The sequence below is a fragment of the Salmo salar genome, chromosome ssa14 (genome assembly GCF_905237065.1).
Source record: "Salmo salar chromosome ssa14, Ssal_v3.1, whole genome shotgun sequence".
NCBI lineage: Eukaryota > Metazoa > Chordata > Actinopteri > Salmoniformes > Salmonidae > Salmo > Salmo salar.
In genome coordinates, this window is record NC_059455.1 from 47006659 (window position 1) to 47034282 (window position 27624).

The window sequence follows — 27624 nt, forward strand, 5'->3', positions numbered from 1 at the left end:
GGTTAAATACCTTGCTCAAGGTCGACCAAGGTTTAAATTGTACATTTCACATTTTTGAGCTAAATTAGCTTGATTTAACTTTCCAGGCGCAATGAAACCAATGGAATAGTCCCAAAAGTGCAATGAAACCAATGGAAGAGTCCCAAAAGTGCAAACCCCACCCATCTGACACTCAAGGCAGGCTCAAGCAAATTCTATTTGAACCCAGGTGTGGATCCACACCTGAGCAATTTGATGCTATTGTAACATGTTAATTAAACTTACCGGAGACTAGCATTACTGCCACAAGCCTATGCATATCAGCTTTAGTAAAGGATTAATTAACATATAATGTAAACGAATAGGAATAAATTACTTTATTGTAACTATTCCGTATTCATGTTATATCAGTTGTATTGAAGCCAGCTCAGCTGCTATGCGGTTTACCACAGAGTGTAATAAAAGTTTGAGGCAGCTATATTGCTGTCAGCAATATGAGTGGATAAGATTATTGGGTAGCACTTTATAATAACACCTTGTAATAAAGCATTTATAATGGATTATAAATAGTTTATTCATCATTTATTAATCATTACTCCCACATTTGTACATGTTAATAAGCTACTTATTCACGCATTTATAAACACTTAACTCTTATAGTATGTCATAATGATTTGTAAGATGTTTAATATAGGTCGTTATAAAACCATTTACTAAACATTAGTTAAGTATTGTTACATAACCTAAAGTGAGGGCTATTTATACTTTAGAAACGTTTCGAGTGACCAGTGTAATTGCGCACAAAAAGACATGCCATTTGTCGACATTCCTGCAGTAGGTTACCTGACGCTCCTTAATGAATGTCTCAGAATAGCCTAGAACATATCAATGGTAAAAGAATAAGGAGTGTGATGCTCCTTGAAGTGGGAGGGGCTAGTGAGACACAGACACACAGAGGTCTCTCATCCAATCCATTTCCTTCACCAGGGTGGTCCATAATTAACTTTTGCTTGGTTGGCACTTTCAACCAGATATAAGGAGGCTGAGGCCCCAGCATCCATAAGTCAGATACCTTCTTCCTCTGTGGTAAGACTCTCTCTCTACCTCCTAAGATTTGTATATTTGTCTCATCTTTGCGCTCAGCATCTGAGGTAGTAGCTAACTGCACTGTCTGAATTGAGTTTTACATAAAGAAATGTTTTGACTGTCTCTTGTAATATTGACAAAATGCATTGAAGTGGCATTGATTTAAAATGTAAAAAAATAGATGTTTTACTTAAAATCTGTCACTTTAATTCACAGTCAAAAGTGGTGCTCCTGCACTTGTTTGTAAATTGAGGGGGTGTTCTAGAATGTAACTGGTTTTTCGGGGGTATTTATTTGAATTCTTGACAGAATGTCTAGTAAAGTGAGTTGCAACCAGGAAAATTTAAAAGTTACCAGTTGCACCTGTAGTTGAATTGGACATGGTTGTAATGATTTGGGTTGAATGATGCCATTCAAAATGTTTTCTAGACCTTCAGGGGCTAAATGATAAGGCTTTAGAATTCACATTCTAATGTTTCACAGGGTTCTCCAAGAAGTACAACTTCATCTGTAGGCAGGGAAAAAGAAGGTGAGACATGGTTTGAGTCTTCATATAAAAATGATGAAAATATTCTGTGAGAGGTACCGCTCATCCAACTCTGTTGACTGTGGAGGAAGCACCACAGAGTCACTCTAGTTTCTTGTTTCATCTCTTTCCTAGTAATCCGTCACCATGAGTACGGACGCGGAGATGCAAATCTACGGCAAGGCTGCCTTGTACCTTCGTAAGCCTGAGAGGGAGAGGATGGAGGCACAAGCCGCACCTTTTGATTCAAAGAACGCCTGCTATGTGACAGATGTCAAGGAGCTGTACCTAAAGGGTTTGGTCACTGCCAGGAAAGAGGGAAAGTGTACTGTGACAGTCACGAAACCTGACGGGACTAAGGAGGTAAGTCTGATCTGCAAAGTATTCAAGTTAAAGCTTGTGCAATTACTCTATTTCTTGAAAAAATGATCAAAAACAAACAATATGAAAATCATTAACAAAAGACAGATTAGTATTTTTTTTGTATAAACAGAATATAACCTTCAAGCACACCATTTTCTTACTGCTATTTAAAAATGGCATGAATTATTGATATTGATTAGTCAAGAATAACCATGTATGTGTCAATGGGTGATAACAGAGTAGTTGGATTAAATGGCAGTATGCATTTGAACTAATTAAGGAGCAAAAAGCCAGTGTCCAGTTTGATCTGTGTGTAATGTAGATTTCTGACTGTTTCAGGAAGGAAAAGAGTTCAAAGAAGCAGACATCTATCAGATGAACCCCCCTAAGTACGACAAGATTGAGGACATGGCCATGATGACCTACCTGAATGAAGCCTCGGTGTTGTATAACCTCAAAGAGCGTTATGCAGCATGGATGATTTATGTAAGAACCTGCATAAACATATACACACATACATCAACATAAGAAATACACACTTCCAGTACTACACATACAATAAATGAACATAAGACATATACACTTCCAGTACTACACATACATGAACATAAGAAATACACACATACAGTACTACACATACAGTGAGCTCCAAAAGTATTGGGACAGTGACTCATTTTTGAGATTTGAAATGACAAAATGACTATGACGTTAAAGTGCAGACTGTCCGCTTTAATTTGAGTGTATTTTCATCCATATCGGGTAAAACGTTTGGAAATTACAGCACTTTTTGTACATAGTCCCCCCATTTTAGGGGACCAAAACTATTGGGACAAATTCATTTATGTATATTAAAGTAGTAAAAAGTTAAGTATTTGGTCCCATATTCTTAGCGTGCTATGATTAAATCAACCTTGTTGTTGGATGCTGTTTGTTTTGGTTATGTTTCAGATTATTTTGTGCCCCCCCCCAAAAAAAGAATGGTAAATAATGTATTGTATCATTTTGGAGTCACTTTTATTGTAAATAAGATTTGAATATGTTTCTAAATACTTCTACATTAACGTGGATTCTACTATGATTACGGATAATCTTGAATAAATCGTGAATAATGATGAGTGAGAAAGTTACAGATGCACAAATATCACACACTCCCCAAAAACTGCTAACCTCGCCTGTTATTGTAATGGTGAGAGGTTAGCATGTCTTGGGGGTATGCTAACCTCCCCTGTTATTGTAATGGTGAGAGGTTAGCATGTCTTGGGGGTATGCTAACCTCCCCTGTTATTGTAATGGTGAGGGGTTAGCATGTCTTGGGGATATGCTAACCTCCCCTGTTATTGTAATGGTGAGAGGTTAGCATGTCTTGGGGATATGCTAACCTCCCCTGTTATTGTAATGGTGAGGGGTTAGCATGTCTTGGGGGTATGCTAACCTCGCCTGTTATTGTAATGGTGAGAGGTTAGAATGTCTTGGGGATATGATAAATTGACAGTCTGCTCTTTAATCTCATTGTCATTGTATCATTTCAAATCCAAAGTACTGGAGTACAGAGCCAAAACAACAAAAGACTTGTCACTGTCCCAATACTTTTGGAACTGTAAATTAAATGGTAGAATACATGCCAATACAGTAGACCAACATAAGTATACCAAAGTACACCCACATCCTCACATAAATCCAGGTAAAAGTCATTCTGATTTACTAATCCCTGAATTCAATTGAATCCCTTTCATCCAGACCTACTCTGGGCTCTTCTGTGCCACGGTGAACCCCTACAAGTGGCTCCCCGTGTACGACGAAGAGGTTGTCAACGCCTACAGAGGGAAGAAGAGGATGGAGGCTCCACCCCATATCTTCTCCGTCTCTGACAACGCCTTTCAGTTCATGATGATTGGTACGAGATCTCATGGATGGATGGATGGATGGGTGGGTGGGTGGGTGGATGGATGGAGGGAGGGAATCTACTGTTTTCTCATGTATGTTAGTTTGCTGGGAATTTCATTAGCCTCCAATGGAAAATGTTCCAAAATGAAATTCATGATGATGCTATGAATGCAATAATGTTGCAGGAGTATGATAAGCAAAATGTTTTTTGGTTACAGATAAGGAGAACCAGTCCGTCCTGATTACGTAAGTTTTTATAAAATACATGACATTAGGAATGACCCCAGATACGTCTATGTGCAATAATACATCAATGAGTGGGAATATTTGTTAATTATTTACTTCTGTTACAAAACAGGTCAACAGTGTATTTTTCAATGCTATTTCTTAGTGAAAGCCAATCTGACACAATCTGTGACTAAAACCTCTCTTTCTCTGTCATATTAACCAGTGGAGAATCCGGTGCAGGAAAGACTGTCAACACCAAGCGTGTCATCCAGTACTTTGCCACCATTGCAGTATCTGGTGCCAAGAAGGAAGTAGACCCCAGCAAAATGCAGGTGGGTTGTGCCTTTTCAGTTTGGTGGGCTGTGTAAACTGTTTTTGCAGCGGTGAATCCCGTTTCAAGAAAGGGTTTGCCAGTTTCTAAGCAACTTGTGTTTTTCTCAATCAGGGGTCTCTTGAGGATCAGATCATTGCAGCTAACCCTCTGCTGGAGTCTTATGGTAATGCCAAGACAGTGAGGAACGACAACTCATCTCGCTTTGTAAGTATGAAGGACATACTGTGGAAGTGACCTTACATTGGGAAAAAAAAATCTGTAGTTCCTTATAGTTATAACAGTCCAACAAACTAACATTTGAAGTGGTCTCTCAAAGTAAAATATTTGAATTATTTTGTGGACATATTTCTAACCCCCATGCTCTACCTCAGGGTAAATTCATCAGGATTCACTTCCAAGCAGGCAAACTGGCTAAAGCTGATATTGAGACCTGTGAGTTGGTTATGATTGTTTCTCAATGCTTTCTTTAATTCACACAGAATATTTTGGGGAGATCATATCATCACACGTAATGTTCTCATGTTCTCTCTTTCTTTCTCTCTCTCTCTCTCTGTCTCGCACTCTCTGTTTCACTCTGTCTCTCTCGTTGTCTCTCAGACCTGCTGGAGAAGTCCAGAGTCTCCTTCCAGCTGCCCGATGAGAGAGGCTACCACATCTTCTACCAGATGATGACAGGCCACAAGCCTGAGCTAGTTGGTAAGGCAAAGTAGAGGTTAGGGGGAAATTATCCCCATCCCCATCTGGGAAATCTTCTCCAGCATCACCCCAACATCAACATTATGTGAAAATTGTGCATTACTGTGTTTTGTAGTAAACAATATAGAGGAAGTGTTTCAAATGACATCATCAACCAATTAGTAGACAACTAGTAGATTAAAATCACATGACGCACATCGATGATGTAATTGGAGACACTTGTCTTCCTCCTTTTTAACTACAAAACAAACACGCCAATTTCATTTTTTGTTGATGTTGAGGTGGTGCTTCATTTTATGTTAAGATGTTGAGGAAGGAAGATGCTGAGATGATGAATATTTTAGACATTTCTCTAAAATAAATCATAGTCCGCACTATTAATACTATTACAATGAGTACATCCAAGATAACAAGGCATGTGTCTGGTCTTTACAGATCTTTCATGGGAAAGAGCTATTAAGTAATGCACTGTGATGCACTACTCTAGGAGCCTCAGTCCAGTCTTTCGATGCTATTTATTATATACTACATATATTCTTGAGTCCATCTACTGAGTAAAGGAGGGTGAGATACTGTAAAGGTAGGACAGTGGAATTCTAGGAGATTTAACTGAGAAGCCGTTCTCCATTGTCCACAGAAATGACGCTCATCACCACAAACCCCTACGACTATCCCATGATCAGCCAGGGTCAGATCACTGTGGCCAGCATCAACGACAAGGAAGAGCTGGATGCCACAGACGTGAGTTATACCAAACTCTAGACATGGAACGGGTAGGAACATTGTGCAATTCCAACTCGGTGACAGATGGGCACCTTTGAGTTAGTTAGACATGTGTCTCAAGGCACTCGTCATGCCTCCACACTTCACCTTTAGGTACATGTAAGACATCCACAAGAGAGTGCCACTAAATGTCCTGTGGAACTGTGTAAAACTGCTTTTGTGCTGCCACACAATAGTGTTGGCCAAAAGTAATCATGTGGAACAGAGAAGCCAGTCAATTCTCTCCATCCCGTTTGTTCTGGAGTGAGCACTGAACTGTAGTATACTGTAACTGAGCAAACTACTGTTGACTTCATCACTGTTGTACTTCCTCTCTAATTCCAGGATGCCATTACAATCCTGGGCTTCACTAATGATGAGAAGATGGCCATCTACAAGCTGACAGGAGCTGTAATGCACCATGGCAACTTGAAATTCAAGCAGAAGCAGCGTGAGGAGCAGGCCGAGCCAGACGGCACAGAGGGTGAGTCACACTCATAGATATACAGTTGAAGTCGGAAGTTTACATACACTTAGGTTGGAGTCATTAAAACTTGTTTTTCAACCACTCCACAAATTTCTTGTTAACAAACTATAGTCTTGGCAAGTCGGTTAGGACATCTACTTTGTGCATGACACAAGTCATTTTTCCAACAATTGTTTACAGACAGATTATTTCACTTACTTTTTTACAATTCCAGTGGGTCAGAAGTTTACATACACTAAGTTGACAGTACCTTTAAACAGCTTGGAAAATTCCAGAACATGATGTCATTGCTTTAGAAGCTACTGATTGGCTAATTGACATAATTTGAGTCAATTGGATGTGCACCTGTGGATGTATCATACTCCTGCAACATTATTGCATTCATAGCATCATCATGAATTTCATTTTGGAACATTTTCCATTGGAGGCTAATGAAATTCCCAGCAAACTAACATACATGAGAAAACAGTAGATTCCCTCCCTCCATCCATCCATCCATCCATCCATCCATCCATCCATCCATCCATCCATCCATCCACCCATCTCTAAAATAAATCATAGTCCGCACTATTAATAGTATTACAATGAGTACATCCAAGATAACAAGGCATGTGTCTGGTCTTTACAGATCTTTCATGGGAAAGAGCTATTAAGTAATGCACTGTGATGTGCACCTGTGGATGTATTTCAAGGCCTACCTTCAAACCCAGTGCCTCTGCTTGACATCATGGGAAAATCAAAACAAATCAGCCAAGACCTCGGAAAAATGTGTAGACCTCCACAACTCTGGTTCATCCTTGGGAGCAATTTCCAAATGCCTGAAGGTAACACGTTCATCTGAACAAACAATAGTACGCAAGTATTAACACCATGGGACCATGCAGCCGTCATACCGCTCAGGAAGGAGACGCGTTCCGTCTCCTAGAGTTGAAAGTACTTTGGTGTGAAAAGCGCAAATCAATCCCAGAACAATAGCAAAGGACCTTGTGAAGATGCTGGAGGAAACGGGTACAAAAGTATCCATATCCACAGTAAAACAAGTCTTATATCGACATAACCTAAAAGGCCGCTCTGCAAGGAAGAAGCCACTGCTCCAAAACCGCCATAAAAAAGCCAGACTATGGTTTGCAACTGCACATGGGGACAAAGATCATACTTTTTGGAGAAATGCCCTCTGGTCTGATGAAACAAAAATAAAACTGTTTGGCCATAATGACCATCGTTATGTTTGGAGGAAAAAGTGGGAGGCTTGCAAGCCGAAGAACACCTTCCCAGCTGTGAAGCACGGGGGTGGCAGCATCATGTTGTGGGGGTGCTTTGCTGCAGGAGGGACTGGTGCACCTCACAAAATAGATGGCATCATGAGGGTGGACAATTATGTGGATATATTGAAGCAACATCGCAAGACATCAGTCAGGAAGTTAAAGCTTGGACGCAAATGGGTCTTCTAAATGGACAATGACCCCAAGCATACTTCCAAAGTTGTGGCAAAATGGCTTAAGGACAACGAAGTCAAGGTATTGGAGTGGCCATCACAAAGCCCTGACCTCAATCCTCTAGAAAATGTATGGGCAGAACTGAAAAAATGTGTTTGAGCAAGGAGGCCTACAAATCTGACCCAGTTACACCAGCTCTGTCAGGAGGTATGGGCCAAAATTCACCCAACATATTGTGGGAAGCTTGTGGAAGGCTACCCGAAACATTTGACCGAAGTTAAACAATTTAAAGGCAATGCTACCAAATACTAATTGAGGGTATGTAAACTTATGACCCACTGGGAATGTGATGAAAGAAATAAAAGCTGAAATAAATCATTCTCTACTATTATTCTGACATTTCACATTCTTAAAATAAAGTGGTGATCCTAAATGACCTAAGACAGGGAATTTTTACTAGGAATAAATGTCAGGAAATGTGAAAAACTGAGTTTAAATGTATTTGGCTGAGGTGTATGTAAACTTCCGAATTCAACTGTACAATGTGTAATGCATTAGTCCCATTCCGCAAAATAGAAATAGAAACGGTAAGACAGACAGTACCACATGAAAGTCAGGTAGGAGATACATGATGGAGACCAAATTCCAACCTCCACAAATGATTTGAAACAAGGGATGAGGATGAAAATCAAAACCTATCCTACAAAAGAGTTGGGCAAACTATTTTGTCAGTGTAACATCAGAAACAAGCGATCTTGAGTGCCTGAGTATGTTGATGTTGGTTCTCTCTCCAGTGGCTGATAAAATAGGCTACCTGCTGGGCCTGAACTCAGCTGAGTTGCTGAAATGTCTGTGCTACCCCAGAGTGAAGGTTGGCAACGAGTATGTGACCAAGGGACAGACTGTGCCTCAGGTAAGGTGGTCAAACCAGCATCAACCACTTTCTGAGCACCGGAATTCTGTTGGGGACAAGTGCATAGCTTTTTTTTGTAACAGTACTTTTGTTTTTCCAAGCACTTATCACCTCATCACTAGACATGGTCAATATCCCATGTATTAATATGAGGTATTATCATTGCAGGTTTATAATGCAGTCATGGCTCTGGCCAAGTCCATCTATGAGAGGATGTTCTTGTGGATGGTCATCCGTATCAACGAGATGTTGGACACCAAGAATCCAAGGCAGTTCTATATCGGTGTGCTGGACATTGCCGGATTTGAGATCTTTGATGTGAGTATGAGACCAGAACAAGACAATTAGTTGTGATTGAGAGGGATTACAGCCTTGTATGATGAAAATATCCCTTTTGAAATTCCTTCAACAGTACAACAGCATGGAGCAGCTGTGCATCAACTTCACCAATGAGAAACTGCAACAGTTTTTCAACCACACCATGTTCGTCCTGGAACAAGAGGAGTACAAGAAGGAGGGAATCGTCTGGGAATTCATTGACTTTGGCATGGACTTGGCTGCCTGCATTGAGCTTATTGAGAAGGTAAACTGTCTGTGTGGATTACAATGTACCACAACAGCAAAGCTCATAGCGAGTGATGTGTGATATATTATCACGGTGGTACAACGTATCTGAACATTGAGAAGTCAATATGTCTCCTATTATGTGACTAAAGGAATAGAATCCTAAAATAGCATGTTTACTAAAGGAATAAATGTCTCTTAAATCTCTTTTCGTAAAGCCATTGGGCATCTTCTCCATCCTTGAAGAGGAGTGCATGTTCCCCAAGGCTTCAGACACTACCTTCAAGAACAAGTTGAACGACCAGCATCTTGGCAAAACCAAGGCGTATGAGAAGCCCAAACCTGCCAAAGGCAAGGCAGAGGCCCACTTCTCCCTGGTACACTACGCCGGCACTGTGGACTACAACATCACTGGCTGGCTGGAGAAGAACAAGGACCCTCTGAACGAATCAGTTATTCTGATGTACGGGAAGGCCTCAGTCAAACTGTTGGCTGCCCTGTACCCTGCTGCCCCACCTGAGGGTAAGACTAGCATCACGTCAAAAGATTTAACTAAGCACCAGTTACAACTCAGACCCACATTTTCCATAAAGGGTTATTTCAGGATTTTGGCAATGATACCCTTTATATACTTCCCCAAAGTCAGATGAACTTGTGGATACCATTTCTATGTCTCTGTGTCCAGTAAGAAGGAAGTTAGTTATGTTTATTATCTATCCCGCTGCCTAGCCACTTTACCATAACTATAGACCCAGGCGGTATTAGATAGAACGTCACCGCCCCACCCGCCTGTGGGGAAAACAACATGTGGTTACCTAGGTTACCCCATTGGCTCAAAGTAAATACTTGGCCTTTTTCAAACAAAATGTACTTTTTGTCTGCTTGTTTTAGTCAATTACAAAACAACATTTATGCCAAAGTACAACATGCTCCAGAGTGTTCTCACTACTTAAAATAAGGTAATATTGTAGGGCTTACCTCATGCCTCTTTCATGACATTGCTAGCAGCCACATGAGTGAGTGGGTGCTAGTCAGCTACCAACCTAGACCAACAATACAAACAGACTATACAGTCTCTGGTAGTGAGTGATGTTACAAAACAAGACTTTACTAAACAAGTGAAATGTCTTACGGGTGATGAAATGTTTTCCACACATAAAGCTACGTGTAGCCTAGTTGGACACCAGGTCCCCACATTTCCCACACCGTATAGCCAGAAACCACAGGGCTCTTCTTGCAGGATCTATTTCCGTGTTTGATCATTGTGAACCATCCAGGTCTGGATTTTTGACCTGGTTACAACACAGGAAGCTTTTCGGCATGTTTTGTTATTTCTGTAGAACAAAAGATTTTACACCAGGGATCAATGGGAAAGAATGTTTGTTTTCCCCAATTTGTGGGTGTGGTCGAGGGGGAATTCAGTATTATTACGTTTATATTGACTGACTATATGTACATATCTACCTCAATGACCTTGTACCCCTGCACATGGACTCAGTACTGGTACCCTGTGTATATAGCCAAGTTACTGTTACTCATTGTGTATTTTTTACACGTTATTTTTTCTATATTTTTCTCTCTGCATTGTTGGGAAGGATTCACTGTTTGTCTACAACTGTTGTTTACGAAGCATGTGACAAATACAATTTGATTTGACTTTGAATGTATCACTATTTCTCAGGGTTATTCAGATAAGAGTGTTTATCGAGTTTATAGTTATCTTTTACTTTCCCCTCATTTTAACAGATACAACCAAGAAAGGAGGCAAGAAGAAGGGTGGTTCCATGCAGACTGTGTCCTCCCAGTTCAGGGTGAGCTTTTGAAATGTGTATATTCAGTCCTTCAAAAGGAGCCTTGATGATGATAAATTATTTTCTGAGAAAATGGTTTGTATCCCTCTTACAGGAGAACTTGGGCAAGCTGATGACCAACTTGAGGAGCACTCATCCTCACTTTGTGCGCTGCCTGATCCCCAACGAGTCAAAGACTCCAGGTGTTTATTGACTTAAATAGGGCATCTTATCAGTACAGTATCACTAACCTTAACCATCTGAATCTTTAACCTGTTTATGAATATTAAAAGAGACTTGGTTTGTTTTTCCAGGTCTGATGGAGAACTTCCTGGTTATCCACCAGCTCAGGTGTAATGGTGTTCTGGAGGGTATCAGGATCTGCAGAAAGGGCTTCCCCAGCAGAATCATCTACGCTGACTTCAAGCAGAGGTACATGCATACAAACACTAATGCACACACACACACACACACACAGACATTTCTGCTCCAAGGGTTTCCCAGCATCAGAATAGGCTCAGGGATTGACATTAACTTATCCTACTTCGGACAAGCAGGACTGATTTTTATTTATCCAAAAAACTCAAGTCACTTAAAAAAAGGTCTGTAAAGCCATGGGCCAAAAAAGGTGACTGGAAGTTGTGTTGTATGATGATGCAAGGAAGCACTGAAAGTTGTGTTGTATGATGATGCAAGGAACCACTGCATTATTACCACTGCTGGTCTCTGATCCCATGTATTATATCTCCTGGCAATGTGGCCATGAGCAAGGCACTTAACCCACAACAACTGATAGGAAACACATGTGGTCAGCCCTCAATATGGAGAGCTACTGCGTGTGCAGGCTTTTGATCAAACCCTGCTCAAACACACCCGAGTCGGCTTATCAAGGTCCTGTTGAGCAGCTGATTATTTACAATGTGGTGTGTTAGAGCAGAACTGGAGCAAAAGTCTGGTCACCCAGTAACTCTCCTGTAGGATGGTTGGCCACCCTGCACCCCCAGTAACTCTCCAGGAGGATGGTTGACCACCCTGCACCCCCAGTAACTCTCCAGGAGGATGGTTGACCACCCTGCACCCCCAGTAACTCTCCAGGAGGATGGTCGGCCACCCTGCATCCCCAGTAACTCTCCTGGAGGATGGTTGTCCACCCTGTAACATACAATTACAACCAAATACTTCTTACATCTTTATAAAATACATGTTTTAAATAATTCCCTCATTCAATTAAGCAGGGATCAAATGGCTTAGGTGGGTGACTTCAAAACAAGGTAGCTAACTAAGACATTTGTATCTATTTGTAAGGCAAAAATATTCATTTATTTTAGTGGAGATCTTGACAGCATAGGAGTTACTTGTCCATTAGGCTTTTCTAATAATATATTTGTTACGCTGTCAGAATAACATTGCCAGTATTGAATAGAGGAGAGCCCAGCTTTCCAACGGTGTCAGAATAATTTCTCAAAACCCAATTTTTAGCACTTGAGAGAAAAACAGTGGTATGCCGCACTGGTTACTGCACACCCGTATCAACTGCGTGTTGCCATTTGCATTCATACAGTATTGCCAGTGGAACTTTTTTTTAGGATATCAGACATGACAATTGACATTAATACATGGTAAGATTAGGAGGCAATGATTAAGAGGCAGTGGTTAGGAGACAGTGATTAGGAGACAGTGATTAGGAGGCAGTGATTAGGAGGCAGGGTGCCCCCTGGTGATGCGTTGGGCAGATCCCAGCACCCTCTGGAGAGCCCTGCGGTTGTGGGCGGTGCAGTTGCAGACGGTACGTTTGCCGTACCAGGAGCTGATATAGCCCAACTGGATGCTCTTAGTGCACAACCCATATACCTCAGTGTGCGCAACAAATCGCATCCGCATTCAATCTAATTCTATCTGAGTAGCCTAAATGTTTGATATTGTGATCTTTTTTAATTCTCCATTCTGACAACTTAAATCTATAATCTGCTTGTCCCCCAAAAAATGTACTTGTCCCGGACAAGTGCCCTGAGGCTTACCTTTTACGTCATTTAACCAACCTGTTACAACCTGACACATGTTAAAAATGTCTCCTCATTCAGGTATAAAGTACTGAATGCCAGTGTCATCCCTGAGGGCCAGTTCATGGACAACAAGAAGGCTTCTGAGAAGCTGCTTGGTTCCATTGATATAAATCACGATGATTATAAATTTGGACACACTAAGGTCAGTCAAATACACCCAGCCATGGCTGACAACAAAACACAACTACAAAAATGTAAACACCAATGTAACTAATGGAGTATAAAGGTGGAAAAACTTTGTACTGTTTTTGTCTTGTTTTTCAAAGTCAAACATTACTAATAATATAGAAGAGAAACTAAATCAGTCTAGTGGTGTTGTTCCCCTCTTTTGATTCAACCTTTTCTATCTGTTACCACTGTGGTTCCATTGACAATGTTTACCTGTTTCAGGTGTTCTTCAAAGCCGGTCTGCTGGGTGTCCTGGAGGAGATGAGAGATGAGAAGCTAGCAGCTCTGGTCGGCATGGTCCAGGCTCTCAGCCGTGGATTCCTCATGAGGAAAGAGTTCACCAAGATGATGGAGAGGAGGTGAGAAATAGTAGACATCTTGGCAAAGCTTTCTGTGAACCACCTGTATGTAATTCATTATGATTATATACTGTATATGATGTGAGTTGATAAGAATGTGAAAGTAAGTTTGGAAAGCTGTTCAATTGTCCTTTACATTTGGGATATTAACCTCCCTGGGCGCAAGCGTCCCACCCTAGTCAACAGCCAGTGGAATTGCGTGGCGCAAAATACAAATACCTCATAAATGCTATAACTTCAATTTCTCAAACATATGACTATTTTACACCATTTTAAAGACAAGACTCTCATTAATCTAACCACATTGTCCGATTTCAAAAAGGCTTTACAGCGAAAGCAAAACATTAGATTATGTCAGGAGAGTACCCAGCCAAAAATAATCACACAGCCATTTTCAAAGCAAGCATACATGTCACAAAAACCAAAACCACAGCTAAATGCAGCACTAACCTTTGATGATCTTCATCAGATGACACTCCTAGGACATTATGTTATACAATACATGCATGTTTTGTTCAATCAAGTTCATATTTATATCAAAAAACTGCTTTTTACATTAGCATGTGATGTTCAGAACTAGCATACCCACCGCAAACTTCCGGTGAATTTACTACATTACTCACGATTAACGTTCACAAAATACATAACAATTATTTTAAGAATTATAGATACAGAACTCCTTTATGCAATCGCTATGTCAGATTTTAAAATAACTTTTCGGCGAAAGCACATTTTGCAATATTCAGAGTAGATAGCCCGGCCATCACGGCTAGCTAATTTGACACCCACCAAGTTTGGCCTTCACCAAACTCAGATTTACTATAAGAGAAATTGGATTATCTTTGCTGTTCTTCGTCAGAATGCACTCCCAGGACTTCTACTTCAACAACAAATGTTGTTTTGGTTCGAAATAATCCATAGTTATATCCAAATAGCTCCGTTTTGTTCCTGCGTTGAGGTCACTATCCGAAGGGTGACGCGCGGGCGCATTTCGTGACAAAAAATGTCAAAATATTCCATTACCGTACTTCGAAGCATGTCAAACGCTGTTTAAAATAAATTGTTATGCTATTTTCCTCGTAAAATAGCGATAATATTCCAACCGGGCGACGTTGTATTCATTCAAACACTGAAAGAAAAACATGGAGTCGTCTCATGCACGCGCGCTCCAGTGTCATTGTTCTCAGCAGTACCACTCACAAAAACTCCTGCTGTTTTTCGCCCAGAGACTGGAGAGCTCTCATTCCACTTTCTGGTGCCTTCCTAGAGCCAATGGAAGCCTTAGAAAATGTCACATTACAGCAGAGATGCTGTATTTTTGATAGAGATGTCCTAGAAGGAGAACAAATTGTCAGACAGGGCACTTCCTGTATGGAATCTTCTCAGGTTTTGGCCTGACATATGAGTTCTGTTATACTTACAGACACCATTCAAACAGTTTTAGAAACTTTAGAGTGTTTTCTATCCAAATCTACTAATTATATGCATATTCTCATTTCTGGGCAAGAGTAGTAACCAGTTTAAATCAGGTATGTTTTTTATCCGGCCGTGCAAATACTGCCCCCTAGCCCCAACAGGTTAACATATTAATTTCTTAAGAATACAAAGTGCCTCATGAACTTAGCATAACCTGTCAGTCCTTGCATCGAGAACGCTGTCTATGAATTTAAGAGGGGTTGGGCAATTCCTTGGAAACGGAGACTCCAACTTTTCACTTTAAAATGTATGCCAAACAAAAAACGTTTATCTCAAAGTTTAACAAACCATACAAATCTATGCTTTCAAGAATGTTTACAGCAAATAAAACATGTTAAATGTACTGGAAAAACTGTGCCGATGCAAAGTTTGTTAATAGAATTACAGTAAAATCTCCTTTAGTTTCATTCTGTTAACTAACTTTGTATCTGCACAGTTCTTCCTGTGAAAGTGTTTTTGTAAAATGTGTCCTTGTGTATAGAGTTGTTTGGTTTGGTAAACTTTGAAATCAATGGTTTTTGTTTGGTGTACATTTTAAAGTGAAAAGCCTTCCATTATCATGCCTGGTTACAATTCTCTAGCCCCATTCCTCAACTGTATACCAAAAGTGGGACGGGGCTATATTTTTTTATTCTTTGACTCCCCGGAATGTAGCTTTATTAAGCATGTCACTCACCATGCCACTCTATCCTTTCTGTCGACCAGAGAGGCCATCTTCTCCATCCAGTACAACATCCGCTCATTCATGAATGTGAAAACCTGGCCATGGATGAAGTTGTACTTCAAGATCAAGCCACTGCTGAAGAGCGCTGAGACTGAGAAGGAGCTGGCCAACATGAAGGAGAACTATGAGAAGATGAAGACAGACCTGGCCAAAGCTCTGGCCAAGAAGAAGGAGTTGGAGGAGAAGATGGTGTCCCTGCTACAAGAGAAAAACGACCTGGCACTCCAAGTCACATCTGTGAGTGAGCAACAACCCTCAAAGGGAACATTTACAAACACACTGTGAATGAAGTATGTGGCTAACTCACACATTTTTATAGCCCATAAATATATTTTATCCATTTATATTGATTTGCTCTGATCTCTGACTAAATTAAGTCTATATTTTGATACACAAAGTGAGGCCTCTGATTTTTTTCTCCTGTTCTGAAACCAGGAATCAGAGAATCTGAACGATGCAGAGGAAAGGTGCGAGGGGCTCATCAAGAGCAAGATCCAGCTGGAGGCCAAACTCAAAGAGACGACTGAGAGGCTGGAGGATGAGGAGGAGATGAATGCTGAGTTGACTGCCAAGAAGAGGAAGCTGGAAGACGAGTGCTCTGAGCTGAAGAAGGACATTGATGACCTGGAGCTCACCCTAGCCAAAGTGGAGAAGGAGAAGCACGCCACTGAAAACAAGGTCTCGTGTTTTTACCAGAGACAGTCTAACCATCAAACAATAATCACCTCAAAACATAGCTTAACAGAAATGGAATTTCAGAGTACTCCCCACATTCATTGCATGTTCCCCCTTTCTTTATGAATTCCATTCAGTGCACTGGCATGATGTACACTGGTTGAATATATAAGTACAGTATTTGTTGACATTTCTAATCTGAATGAAATTAATGCCATATACAGGTCATTGACAAAATAAAACACAAGTGAATGAGGGATACAAAGTATATTGAAAGCAGGTGCTTCGACACACGTTTGGTTCATGAAATAATGAAGCAATTAACATCCCATCATGCTTACTGTCATGTATAAAAATGTACAGTAGTCAATTATTTTGGCTACCACGGTTAGAAGAGATCTCAGTGACTTTGAAAGAGGAGTCTCAAAGGAGCATGTTTTTTTTAAAGGGTCTGTGTATGTGTTTGAATATCTCAGTGCCCAGATCTCAACCGAATTGAACACTTATAGGAGATTTTGGTGTGGTGCCTGAGACAACATTTTCCACAACCATCAACAAAACACTAAATTATGAAATTTCTCATGGAAGAATGGTATTACATCCCTCCAATAGAGTTACAGACACTTGTAGAATCTATGTCAAAGAGCATTGAAGCTGTTTTGGCAGCTCGTGATGGCCAAACACCCTATGTTGGTGTTTTCTTTTTTGGCAGTTACCTGTACATCAAACTACTGTAAATGTCCACTTCATGGTGAAGAGACGAAAGACAAATTTTGTTGTGGCCGTTTTCAGGTTAAAAACCTGACAGAGGAGATGGCGTCTTTGGATGAGAGTGTTGCCAAGCTGACCAAGGAGAAGAAAGCCCTCCAAGAGGCCCACCAGCAGACATTGGACGACCTGCAGTCAGAGGAGGACAAAGTCAACACTCTGACCAAGGCCAAGACCAAACTGGAACAGCAAGTGGACGACGTGAGAGAATTTTGACATTTTGGCCATGATAGTATATGAGATGATATTACCTTAAGTTGTTAAGATTTTAACATTGTGTTTATATCTTATAGCTTGAGGGCTCTCTGGAGCAAGAAAAGAAGCTCCGTATGGACCTTGAGAGAGCCAAGAGAAAGCTGGAGGGAGATCTGAAACTGGCCCAGGAGTCCATAATGGACCTGGAGAATGACAAGCAGCAAGCTGATGAGAAAATCAAGAAGTAAACACAAACAAATGACAACAGTATTACCTGCCATATTGATCAAATTAATGGTTGTTTTTGAATAATTCTTGTAATTATGAATGACCATTTGCATGTGATTCTTAACAGGAAACTGAATGGTATGATACTCTGTCTTTACAATATCGAACCAAAACTCTGCAATCTACGTGTTTGTGTTTCTTAGAAATGGAGTTTGAGACCAGCCAGCTCCTCAGCAAGGTTGAGGATGAACAGTCTCTGGGAGCTCAGTTGCAGAAGAAGATCAAGGAACTCCAGGTACAGTACAGGATCTAAGCTCCAGTACAGGAAAGCCAACACCTGAATCGGTTCCTTCATTTCCTGAAAACAATTATTCTGGTAGCACACATCTTTGCTGGTGGCTTCTGATGGCTCAGTAGGATGGAAGATGGTGCTTCTTACCGCTGCTTCGTACCATTGTAAATATGGTGCTTTTTATCATTGTGGTTTTGGTTCCTGCATGGGCAAGTTTCTACTGAATATATTATTGGAACTGGCTTAGTATGAACATATTCAATTGTTTCAACTGCATTGTAGTGTTCATTCCTCATGCTCCTGCCCCCTGTTCTAGGCCCGTATTGAGGAGCTGGAGGAGGAAATTGAGGCTGAGCGTGCTGCCAGGGCTAAGGTTGAGAAGCAGAGGGCCGATCTCTCCAGGGAACTTGAGGAGATCAGCGAGAGGCTGGAGGAGGCCGGAGGCGCCACTGCTGCTCAGATTGAGATGAACAAGAAGCGTGAGGCTGAGTTCCAGAAGCTGCGTCGTGATCTTGAAGAGTCCACTTTGCAGCATGAGGCCACAGCCGCCGCTCTGCGCAAGAAGCAGGCCGACAGTGTGGCTGAGCTCGGGGAGCAGATCGACAACCTGCAGCGTGTCAAGCAGAAGCTAGAGAAGGAGAAGAGCGAGTACAAGATGGAGATTGATGACCTCTCCAGCAACATGGAGGCCATCGCCAAGGCTAAGGTGAGTAGTGTTGTTTTGATCAAGCAGTGTTGAGTAGGGTCAACTACACTACCATTCCAGAGAACTGCAGCTGACAGGAGTCTCATATATAAAGTAATGATGGAACATGTTTCACTAACAGGGCAATCTGGAGAAGTTGTGTCGTACTCTTGAGGACCAGCTGAGTGAGCTCAAGACTAAGAATGATGAGAATTCTCGCCAGATTAACGACATCAGCGGACAGAGGGCCAGACTCCTGACAGAAAATGGTACCATCATCAACAATGAATAACAAGCAAATGCTTTCCTTCAGTAAAACACAATAACATGTATAGGGGGCTATATCCAGAGAGTCCAGTCCACAATAGTTTCTAGAGTAATATTCACCACATAACATTGCCCTGCGATACCTAAAAATACATTTTCAATCTTAAGAGTCAGAGACCCCATTAACAAGATGTCCCTCTATCCCTGCAGGTGAGTTTGGACGCCAGCTGGAGGAGAAGGAAGCCCTGGTGTCTCAGCTGACCAGAGGAAAACAGGCCTTCATTCAACAGGTTGAGGAGCTGAAGAGGCAGATTGAGGAGGAGGTCAAGGTAAGGGACACAAAATGGATACCACCGACCACAGAGTTTATAGCCATATCTTCATATAGACGGTGACTATGCCACCCTCAGAGACTTCTACTGTCATTTGTTTTACTATCTCTCTAATATCTCTTTGTCTTTCTCTTCCTCTCTCACAGGCTAAAAACGCCCTGGCCCACGGTGTCCAGTCTGCACGCCATGACTGTGACCTCCTGAGAGAGCAGTTTGAGGAGGAGCAGGAGGCCAAAGCAGAGCTGCAGCGTGGCATGTCCAAAGCGAACAGTGAGGTGGCTCAGTGGAGGACTAAGTATGAAACTGATGCCATCCAGCGCACAGAGGAGCTGGAGGAGGCCAAGTAAGTCACACCCAACAGCAAAAACTCAAATATAGGGTGTGGATGGTGAGGGTCCATATGTATTGTAACATTTCTACACCTTCTGTCGTCCAAAAGAAAGAAGCTGGCCCAGCGTCTACAGGACGCTGAGGAGACCATTGAGGCAACCAACTCCAAGTGCGCCTCCCTGGAGAAGACCAAGCAGAGACTGCAGGGAGAGGTGGAGGACCTCATGATTGACGTTGAGAGAGCCAACGCAATGGCCGCCAACCTAGACAAGAAGCAGAGGAACTTTGACAAGGTACAAATAAATAAACCTTATCCTATGTTCTGCTATATGATTAATTGTTGATTAAATGTTGCATATTTCGGATTCAAAACTCTTCATCAATCCCTTCTAATGAAAATCCCATGGATTTCCCTAGGTCCTGGCAGAGTGGAAACAGAAGTATGAAGAGAGCCAGGCTGAGCTGGAAGGAGCTCAGAAGGAGGCTCGCTCAATGAGCACTGAACTCTTCAAGATGAAGAACTCCTACGAGGAGGCTCTGGATCATCTGGAGACTCTGAAGAGAGAGAACAAGAACCTGCAACGTGAGCATTTGACAGCAGTTTTACTTGGCTCATGTTTGACTAGGGTTTTGAACATTTAGGAAACTGTAACCATCAACATTTCTATTACACCATTTTAGAACGGTATAAAATATAATTTTTTTAACTTGTAATCGTTACTCCTTTGAAAAACCCAAGGAAGCAGGAGCAATTAGATTTGCAAGACCATATGAACTACTGAGTAAATAATGAATGAATTGTTATGATTCAATGTCAACTTGAGTGCACTGGCGATATCCACTGAAAATCTCCCAAGTCTAAACTGCTCCTGTGTTTGTGTGTGCAGAGGAGATCTCTGATCTGACTGAGCAGATCGGAGAGACTGGCAAGAGCATCCATGAGTTGGAGAAGGCCAAGAAGACCGTGGAGATAGAGAAGTCTGAGATCCAGACTGCTCTGGAGGAGGCTGAGGTACAAACTGCCGCTGTTTGATGAGAAAAGTAGTGTAACAATAGCCAATGCCAGCTATATTCCAATGCTCCTTGTATTGGAGTTTATCATAGTTATATATATTTAGTTCCTTGTGTTATACACAACTAAATGTGTTGAACACAATTTACCCGACTGCTTCTCCTTGTCCAGGGAACACTGGAGCACGAGGAATCCAAGATTCTGCGTGTGCAGCTGGAGCTGAACCAGATCAAGGGTGAGGTGGACAGGAAGATCGCTGAGAAAGACGAGGAGATGGAGCAGATCAAGAGGAACAGCCAGAGGATGATTGACTCCATGCAGAGCACCCTGGACTCTGAGGTTAGGAGCAGGAATGACGCCCTGAGGGTGAAGAAGAAGATGGAGGGAGACCTGAACGAGATGGAGGTCCAGCTGAGCCACTCCAACAGGCAGGCCGCCGAGGCCCAGAAACAGCTGAGAAACGTCCAAGGACTGCTCAAGGTAAAGGGACAAGGCCCTCAGGCTCAAACATCTGAACATGGGGTGGGATTTGTTTGTGAATCTGTAGAAAAGAATAGAACAGAGGAATTGAATAGTGTAATATACCGTAGAAAAGGTAGGGATATTGGGGAAATTCTTACCAATGAACAGTTCTATCACCGATCCTATCGCCTCTACTTCCACAAGTCCTAATGAACCTATGTCATTTTGAACCTCAGGATGCCCAATTGCACCTTGATGACGCTGTCCGTGCCTCAGAGGACATGAAGGAGCAGGTAGCCATGGTGGAGCGCAGGAACGGTCTGATGATAGCTGAAATTGAGGAGCTGAGAGTTGCTCTGGAGCAGACTGAGAGAGGTCGCAAAGTGGCTGAGACTGAGCTGGTAGACGCCAGCGAGCGCGTTGGACTGCTGCACTCCCAGGTACGGCTCTAAGCCATTTCTCATTAAATTCAACCAAGCATATCTTGTCTGGCTTGTGACTTGTAAGTTGTTTTGAGATTCAAACAAATGGTCTTGTTTCATCCTCCAGAACACCAGCCTTCTGAACACCAAGAAGAAGCTGGAGACTGACCTGGTGCAGGTGCAGGGAGAGGTGGAGGACATCGTCCAGGAGGCTAGGAACGCAGAGGAGAAGGCCAAGAAAGCCATCACTGACGTGAGTCCTTATGATCTATTGAATTACAATCACTTGATTTGTCACCAAGGGCCAATGGTAGCTGGGCTGGTTTACAACAACAAAGATATCAGAGGGACGTTATGATTGGTGCCAATTGGTGCATAAATTAAACAAACTACTATTGCAGGCGGCCATGATGGCTGAGGAGCTGAAGAAGGAGCAGGACACCAGCTCTCACCTGGAGAGGATGAAGAAGAACCTGGAGGTCACAGTCAAGGACCTGCAGCACCGCCTGGATGAGGCTGAGAATCTGGCCATGAAGGGAGGCAAGAAGCAGCTCCAGAAACTGGAGTCTAGGGTGAGTTAACAGCAGGGTGGATTAGGGTGGATTAAGTCTTGCGTAGCCATACTTTGAAATCACATTGTCGTCACACCTCCTTTGGATAATTTTGTAATGGCTAGAATGGTGCATTCGGAAAGTATTGTGACTTTTTCAACATGTTGTTACGTTACATCCTTATTCTAAAATGGATTACATTGTTTTCTTCATAATCAATCTACACACAATACCCCATAATGACAGAGCAAAAACAGGTTTTTAGAAATGCTTGCTAATTTATTATAAATAACAAAAACTGAAATATCACCTTTCCATAAGTATTCACACCTTTTACTCAGTACTTTGTTGAAGCACCTTTGGCAGCGATTACAGACTCTGGTCTTCTTGGGTATGACTCTACAACTTGGCACATATGTATTTGGGGAGTTTCTCCCATTCTTCTCTGCAGATCCTCTCAAGCTCTGTCTGGTCGGATGGGGAGCGTCGCTGTACAGCTTTCAGGTCTCTCCAGAGATGTTCGATCGGGTTCAAGTCCGGACTCTGGCAGGGCCACTCAAGAATATTCAGAGACTTGTCCCGAAGCCTCGCCTGCGTAGTCTTGGCTGTGTGCTTAGGGTCGTTGTCCCTTTGGAAGTCCTTTTGGAAGTCCCGAGCGCTCTGGAGAAGGTTTTCATCAAGGATTTCTCTGTACTTTGCTGCATTCATCTTTCCCTCAATCCTGACTCCCAGTCCCTGCCGCTGAAAAACATTTCCACATCATGATGCTGCCACCACCATGCTTCACCGTAGGGATGGTGCCAGTTTTCCTCCAGATGTGATGCTTGCCATTCAGGCCAAAGAGTTCAATCTTGGTTTCATCAGACCAGAGAATCTCATGGCACTGCCAATTGTGGGACCTTATATAGACAGGTGTATGCCTTTCCAAATCATGTCCAATCAATTGAATTTACCACAGGTGGACTCCAATCAAGATATAGAAACATCTCAAGGATGATCAATGGAAAGAGGATGCAACTGAGCTCAATTCCGAGTCTTATAGCGAAGGATCTGAATACTTAAGTAAATAAGATATTTGTGTTTAGCTTTTTAATACATTTACAATTCAAATAACCTGTTTTCACTTTGTCATTATGGGGTATTGTGATGTCATTATGGGGTATTGTGACGTCATTATGGGGTATTGTGATGTCATTATGCGGTATTGTGTGTAGATTGATGAGGAGAAAATAAGGCTGTAACGTAACTAAATGTGGAAAAAGGGAAAAGGTCTGAATACTTTCTGAATGCACTGTAAAAATACACAGGAGCATTGTGTAATGACTTTCTGTCAATAACCCACCTAGATAATGAAAATCTGTTATCATTACAGACCCCTTCAATTAAAATTGTAGAAGTACTTAGGAACAGACAATAATTTTGCCTCCTTGACTGAGTAGAAGAATATACCTCTGTTAAACAAAGATTTGTTATATCTGATTTCACCCCCAAAAACAAATGCCTACATTAATTTATTCCACAAAGGTGCGTGAGCTCGAGAATGAGGTGGAGGCTGAGCAGAGAAGAGGTGCAGATGCAGTCAAGGGAGTCCGCAAGTATGAGCGCAGAGTCAAGGAGCTCACTTACCAGGTAAGAGAAAGTGCCTTCTTCACACACTTGACACTAACGAAGACAGGTTTGTGCATACAACTATGGGGCATTGATTATTTGATCTTCTCCCACAGACTGAGGAGGATAAGAAGAACGTTGTCAGACTTCAGGACCTGGTAGATAAGCTGCAGATGAAAGTGAAAGCCTACAAGAGACAGGCTGAGGAAGCGGTGAGCAAGTCAAATACTCTCGAAGCACACATTCAAAATCACATTATTTCCCTAGTAGACATTACAAGTTGAAGTAAGTTGCTACTGCACATCAGCCACCAATGACTCAATTGATAGTGCAAGTAATTGCTGAAGAAATTATGCACATTTCTGAGTTACTCCTATGTCTACGTTTTACCAACTTGAAGGAGGGAGACTAGTCTAGTGGTCGTGCTGGTCACATACAACCTTTTATAAGTATTCACCCCCCTTGGATTTTTTTCCACATTTTGTTGGGTTACAAAGTTAGATTGAAATAGTTATTTTTTTTAGGGGAGGTCACAAACTCTACATAATGTCAAAGTGAAAAGAAAATATGTAATTAAGCTGAGTCCGATTTTTTTTAACTTTAAAATGCCAAACAAAAACCATTTTTATAAAGTTTAACATAGCATACAACTCTATGCACAATTACTATTTTTAACAATTTACACAATAAAAATAAAAAATTACACATTTACTGGAAAAACTGTGCAAATGCAAAGTTTGGTAAGAGAATTACGGTAAAATGTCCATCAGTTTTAATCCTTTAAACTTCATATCTGCACAGTTCTTCCTGGGTCGTTCCATTTGATTTCAATCACCTTTTGATTTGAACATAACTTGCCATACATATTTGCCCATGGTAGAAGTGGTTAGAAAGTTACTTTTGGAACTGAATGTCAAATCATTGTGGAGACAGAGGTATTCAAAGTTGACCTATTTTGACCCCACTACCATGAGACAGCCATGTTTTCCTCATTGGAAAACATGGTATCATTGGAAAGCTTACAAATGATTATATAATTTGTATGGTGTATCAATACATATCATTGGAAAGCTTACAAACGATTATATAATTTGTATGGTGTATCAATACACCCAGTCAATACAAAGATAAAGGCATCCTTCTTAACTCAGTTGCCGAAGAGGAAGGAAACCGCTCAGGGATATCATCATGAGGCCAATGGTGATTTTAAAACAGTTACAGAGTTTAATGGCTGTGATAGGAGAAAACTGAGGATGGATCAAAAACATTGTAGTTAATCCACAATACGAATCTAATTGACAGAATGAAAAGAGGGAAGCCTGTATAGAATATTCCTAAACCTGCATCCTGTTTGCAACAAAGGCACTAAAGTAAAACTGCAAAAAATGTGGCAAAGGAATAAACTTTCTTTCCAGAATAAAAAGTGTTAGGTTTGGGGCAAATAAAACCCAACACATCACTGAGTACCACTCTCCATATTTTCAAGTATGATGGTGGCTGCATCATGTTATTGGTATGCTTGTCATCGACAAGGGCGAGGGAGTTTTTCAGGGGGAAAAAAATGGAATGGAGCTAAGCACAGGCACAATCATAGAGGGAAAACCTGATTCAGTCCTGCTTGCCACCAGACACTGGGAGACAAATTTACCTTTCAGCAAGACAACCTAAAACATAAGGTCAAATCTACACTGGAGTCGCTTACCAAGAAGACAGTGAACATTCCTGAGCGGCCTAGTTACAGTTTTGACATATATTTGCTTAAAAATCTATTGTGAGACTTGAAAATGGCTGTCTAGCAATGATCAACAACCAAATTGACAGAGCTTGAATCATCTTTTGAAGAATAATAGGTAAATATTGCACAATTCAGATGTGCAAAGCTCTTATAGACATATGGGTAGCCAAAAAATACTCTAATTGTAATTGTTGCCAAATTAATTAGTTTATAGCATGTATTGACTCAGGGGAGTGAATACTTATCTAGTCAAGATATAGTGTTTTATTTTTCAATAATTCTTAAAAGATGTTCCATCACATATATAATCAAATATATACTCATAAAAGTTCATTTACAAAATATACCCCCAAACGCAATTATTTCATTCATTTGGAATCAACAATAATTCATATATTTGCCAGTTTTATGTACAATTGATTAACACTTACATGATGATCCCTTCCAAGACAGTTTGAAGAATATTTCTCCATAAATAATGTAATGAGAAATCACACCACATAATGAAAACAAATCAAAATGTTACCAGTTCAACTGAAGAAAAAAAACATACTCCATATGGTTTTGCATATGTTCCAGACAATTTTGTGTAGATCGTTGACAATAATAATAAAAAAAATTAAACCATTTTAATACCACTTTGTAAGTGGCGGGCCGGGCGCAGTGCACGCTGACAATAGGCACTGGAGGCAGTGGTTTGATGCCCAGTTATGCCACCCACTTACTGAGCTGTATCATCTATCTCCCTATATACAGTGCAATCCTAAATCTGTCAATATTTTTTTTTTTTTTTTAAATAGCTTAAAACAAATAATAATATTAATTTGCTACCTGAAGCTTCAAACTTTGAATGCTGATGTTGTGCTCTCCCTCTCTGTTCCTCACACAGGAGGAACAAGCCAACGGCCACATGTCTAAGTTCCGGAAGGTTCAGCATGAACTGGAGGAGGCTGAGGAGCGTGCTGACATCGCTGAGACTCAAGTCAACAAGCTCAGAGCCAAGACCCGCGACACTGGAAAGGTACAAAGCTGCTACTAAACCTACATCTGACTCATGCTCAGATATGGCCACATCAACACCACCTATGATTCAGTCTTCACAGAAGTCAATAAATCCTCTTACACTCAATTAAACATATTTAAGATACACTATATACACAAAAGTATGTGGACACCCCTTCAAATTAGTGGATTTTGTTATTTCTGCCACACCAGTTGCTGCCAGGTGTATAAAATCCGTGCACAAAGCCATGCCATCTCCATAGACAAACATGCCAATTTTCCAACAAGTCATTTCTAAAATGTCTGCCCTGCTAGAGCTTCCCCGGTCAACTGCAAGTTCTGTTGGCCTCCTGGGTGGCGCAGTGGTCTAAGGCACTGCATCGCAGTGCCACCAGAGATTCTGGGTTTGAGCCCAGGCTCTGTCTCAGGCACTGCATCGCAGTACTAGCTGTGCCACCAGAGATTCTGGGTTTGAGTCCAGCCAGCCGCGACCGGGAGGTCCATGGGGTGACTCACAATTGGCCCAGCATCGTCCGGGTTAGGGAGGATTTGGCTGGCAAGGAAATCCTTGTCTCATCGTGCACTAGCGACTCCTGTGGCGGGCCGGGTGCAGTGCACGCTGACCAGGTCGCCAGGTGTACGGTGTTTCCTCCGACACATTGGTGAAGCTGGCTTCCGGGTTGGATGTGCATTGTGTCAGGAAGCAGTGTGGCTAGGCTGGGTAGTGTTTTGGAGGACGCATGGCTCTCGACCTTTGCCTCTCCCGAGTCCGTACAGGAGTTGCAGTGATTGGAGACCATGAAATTGTGGAGAAAAAAGGGGTAAAAATAATACAATTTAAAAAACTGTAAGTGCTGTGAGGTGGAAACATCTAAGAGCAACAAGCCGCGAAGTGGTAGGCCACAAGCTCACACGTAGCGTGTAAAAAAATATTCTGTCTTCGGTTGCAACACTCACTACCAAGTTCCAAACTGCCTCTGGAAGAAACATCAGAACAAGAACTGTTCGTCAGGAGCTTCATGAAATGGAGTGTCCACATACTTTTGAATATATCGAGTATATATTGTTCTTTGTTAATACTGATCCATTCCTTTCTTTCTTCTTACAGGGAAAAGAAGTTGCTGAATAAACAAGACCAAAGTCTTATATCATTTTCCTGTGTTGCATAAAATATGATTTTCATGGTGAAAATGATCGTTGATTAAAAACATGTAGGCCTACA

General features: G+C 41.5%; 1 protein-coding gene across 1 annotated transcript; it reads left to right on the plus strand.

Moving 5' to 3' along the window:
- Positions 1 to 1022: 1022 nt before the first annotated feature.
- On the plus strand, positions 1023 to 27624 carry LOC106569812 (myosin heavy chain, fast skeletal muscle). Its single transcript, XM_045694485.1, is given in 41 exon segments — positions 1023 to 1065; positions 1549 to 1594; positions 1727 to 1954; positions 2294 to 2440; positions 3692 to 3848; positions 4057 to 4084; positions 4290 to 4398; positions 4512 to 4604; positions 4772 to 4832; positions 4998 to 5096; positions 5734 to 5837; positions 6204 to 6342; positions 8576 to 8694; positions 8863 to 9012; positions 9107 to 9277; positions 9477 to 9780; positions 11005 to 11069; positions 11164 to 11251; positions 11363 to 11480; positions 13130 to 13253; positions 13502 to 13638; positions 15820 to 16075; positions 16274 to 16516; positions 17306 to 17482; positions 17575 to 17743; positions 17908 to 17999; positions 18313 to 18702; positions 18824 to 18950; positions 19159 to 19277; positions 19427 to 19623; positions 19720 to 19903; positions 20028 to 20193; positions 20498 to 20622; positions 20794 to 21102; positions 21321 to 21524; positions 21634 to 21759; positions 21908 to 22078; positions 23582 to 23686; positions 23782 to 23877; positions 26290 to 26421; positions 27511 to 27624. Coding segments are annotated over 39 exon segments (5838 nt in total). The 5' UTR covers positions 1023 to 1065; positions 1549 to 1594; positions 1727 to 1738; the 3' UTR covers positions 27532 to 27624.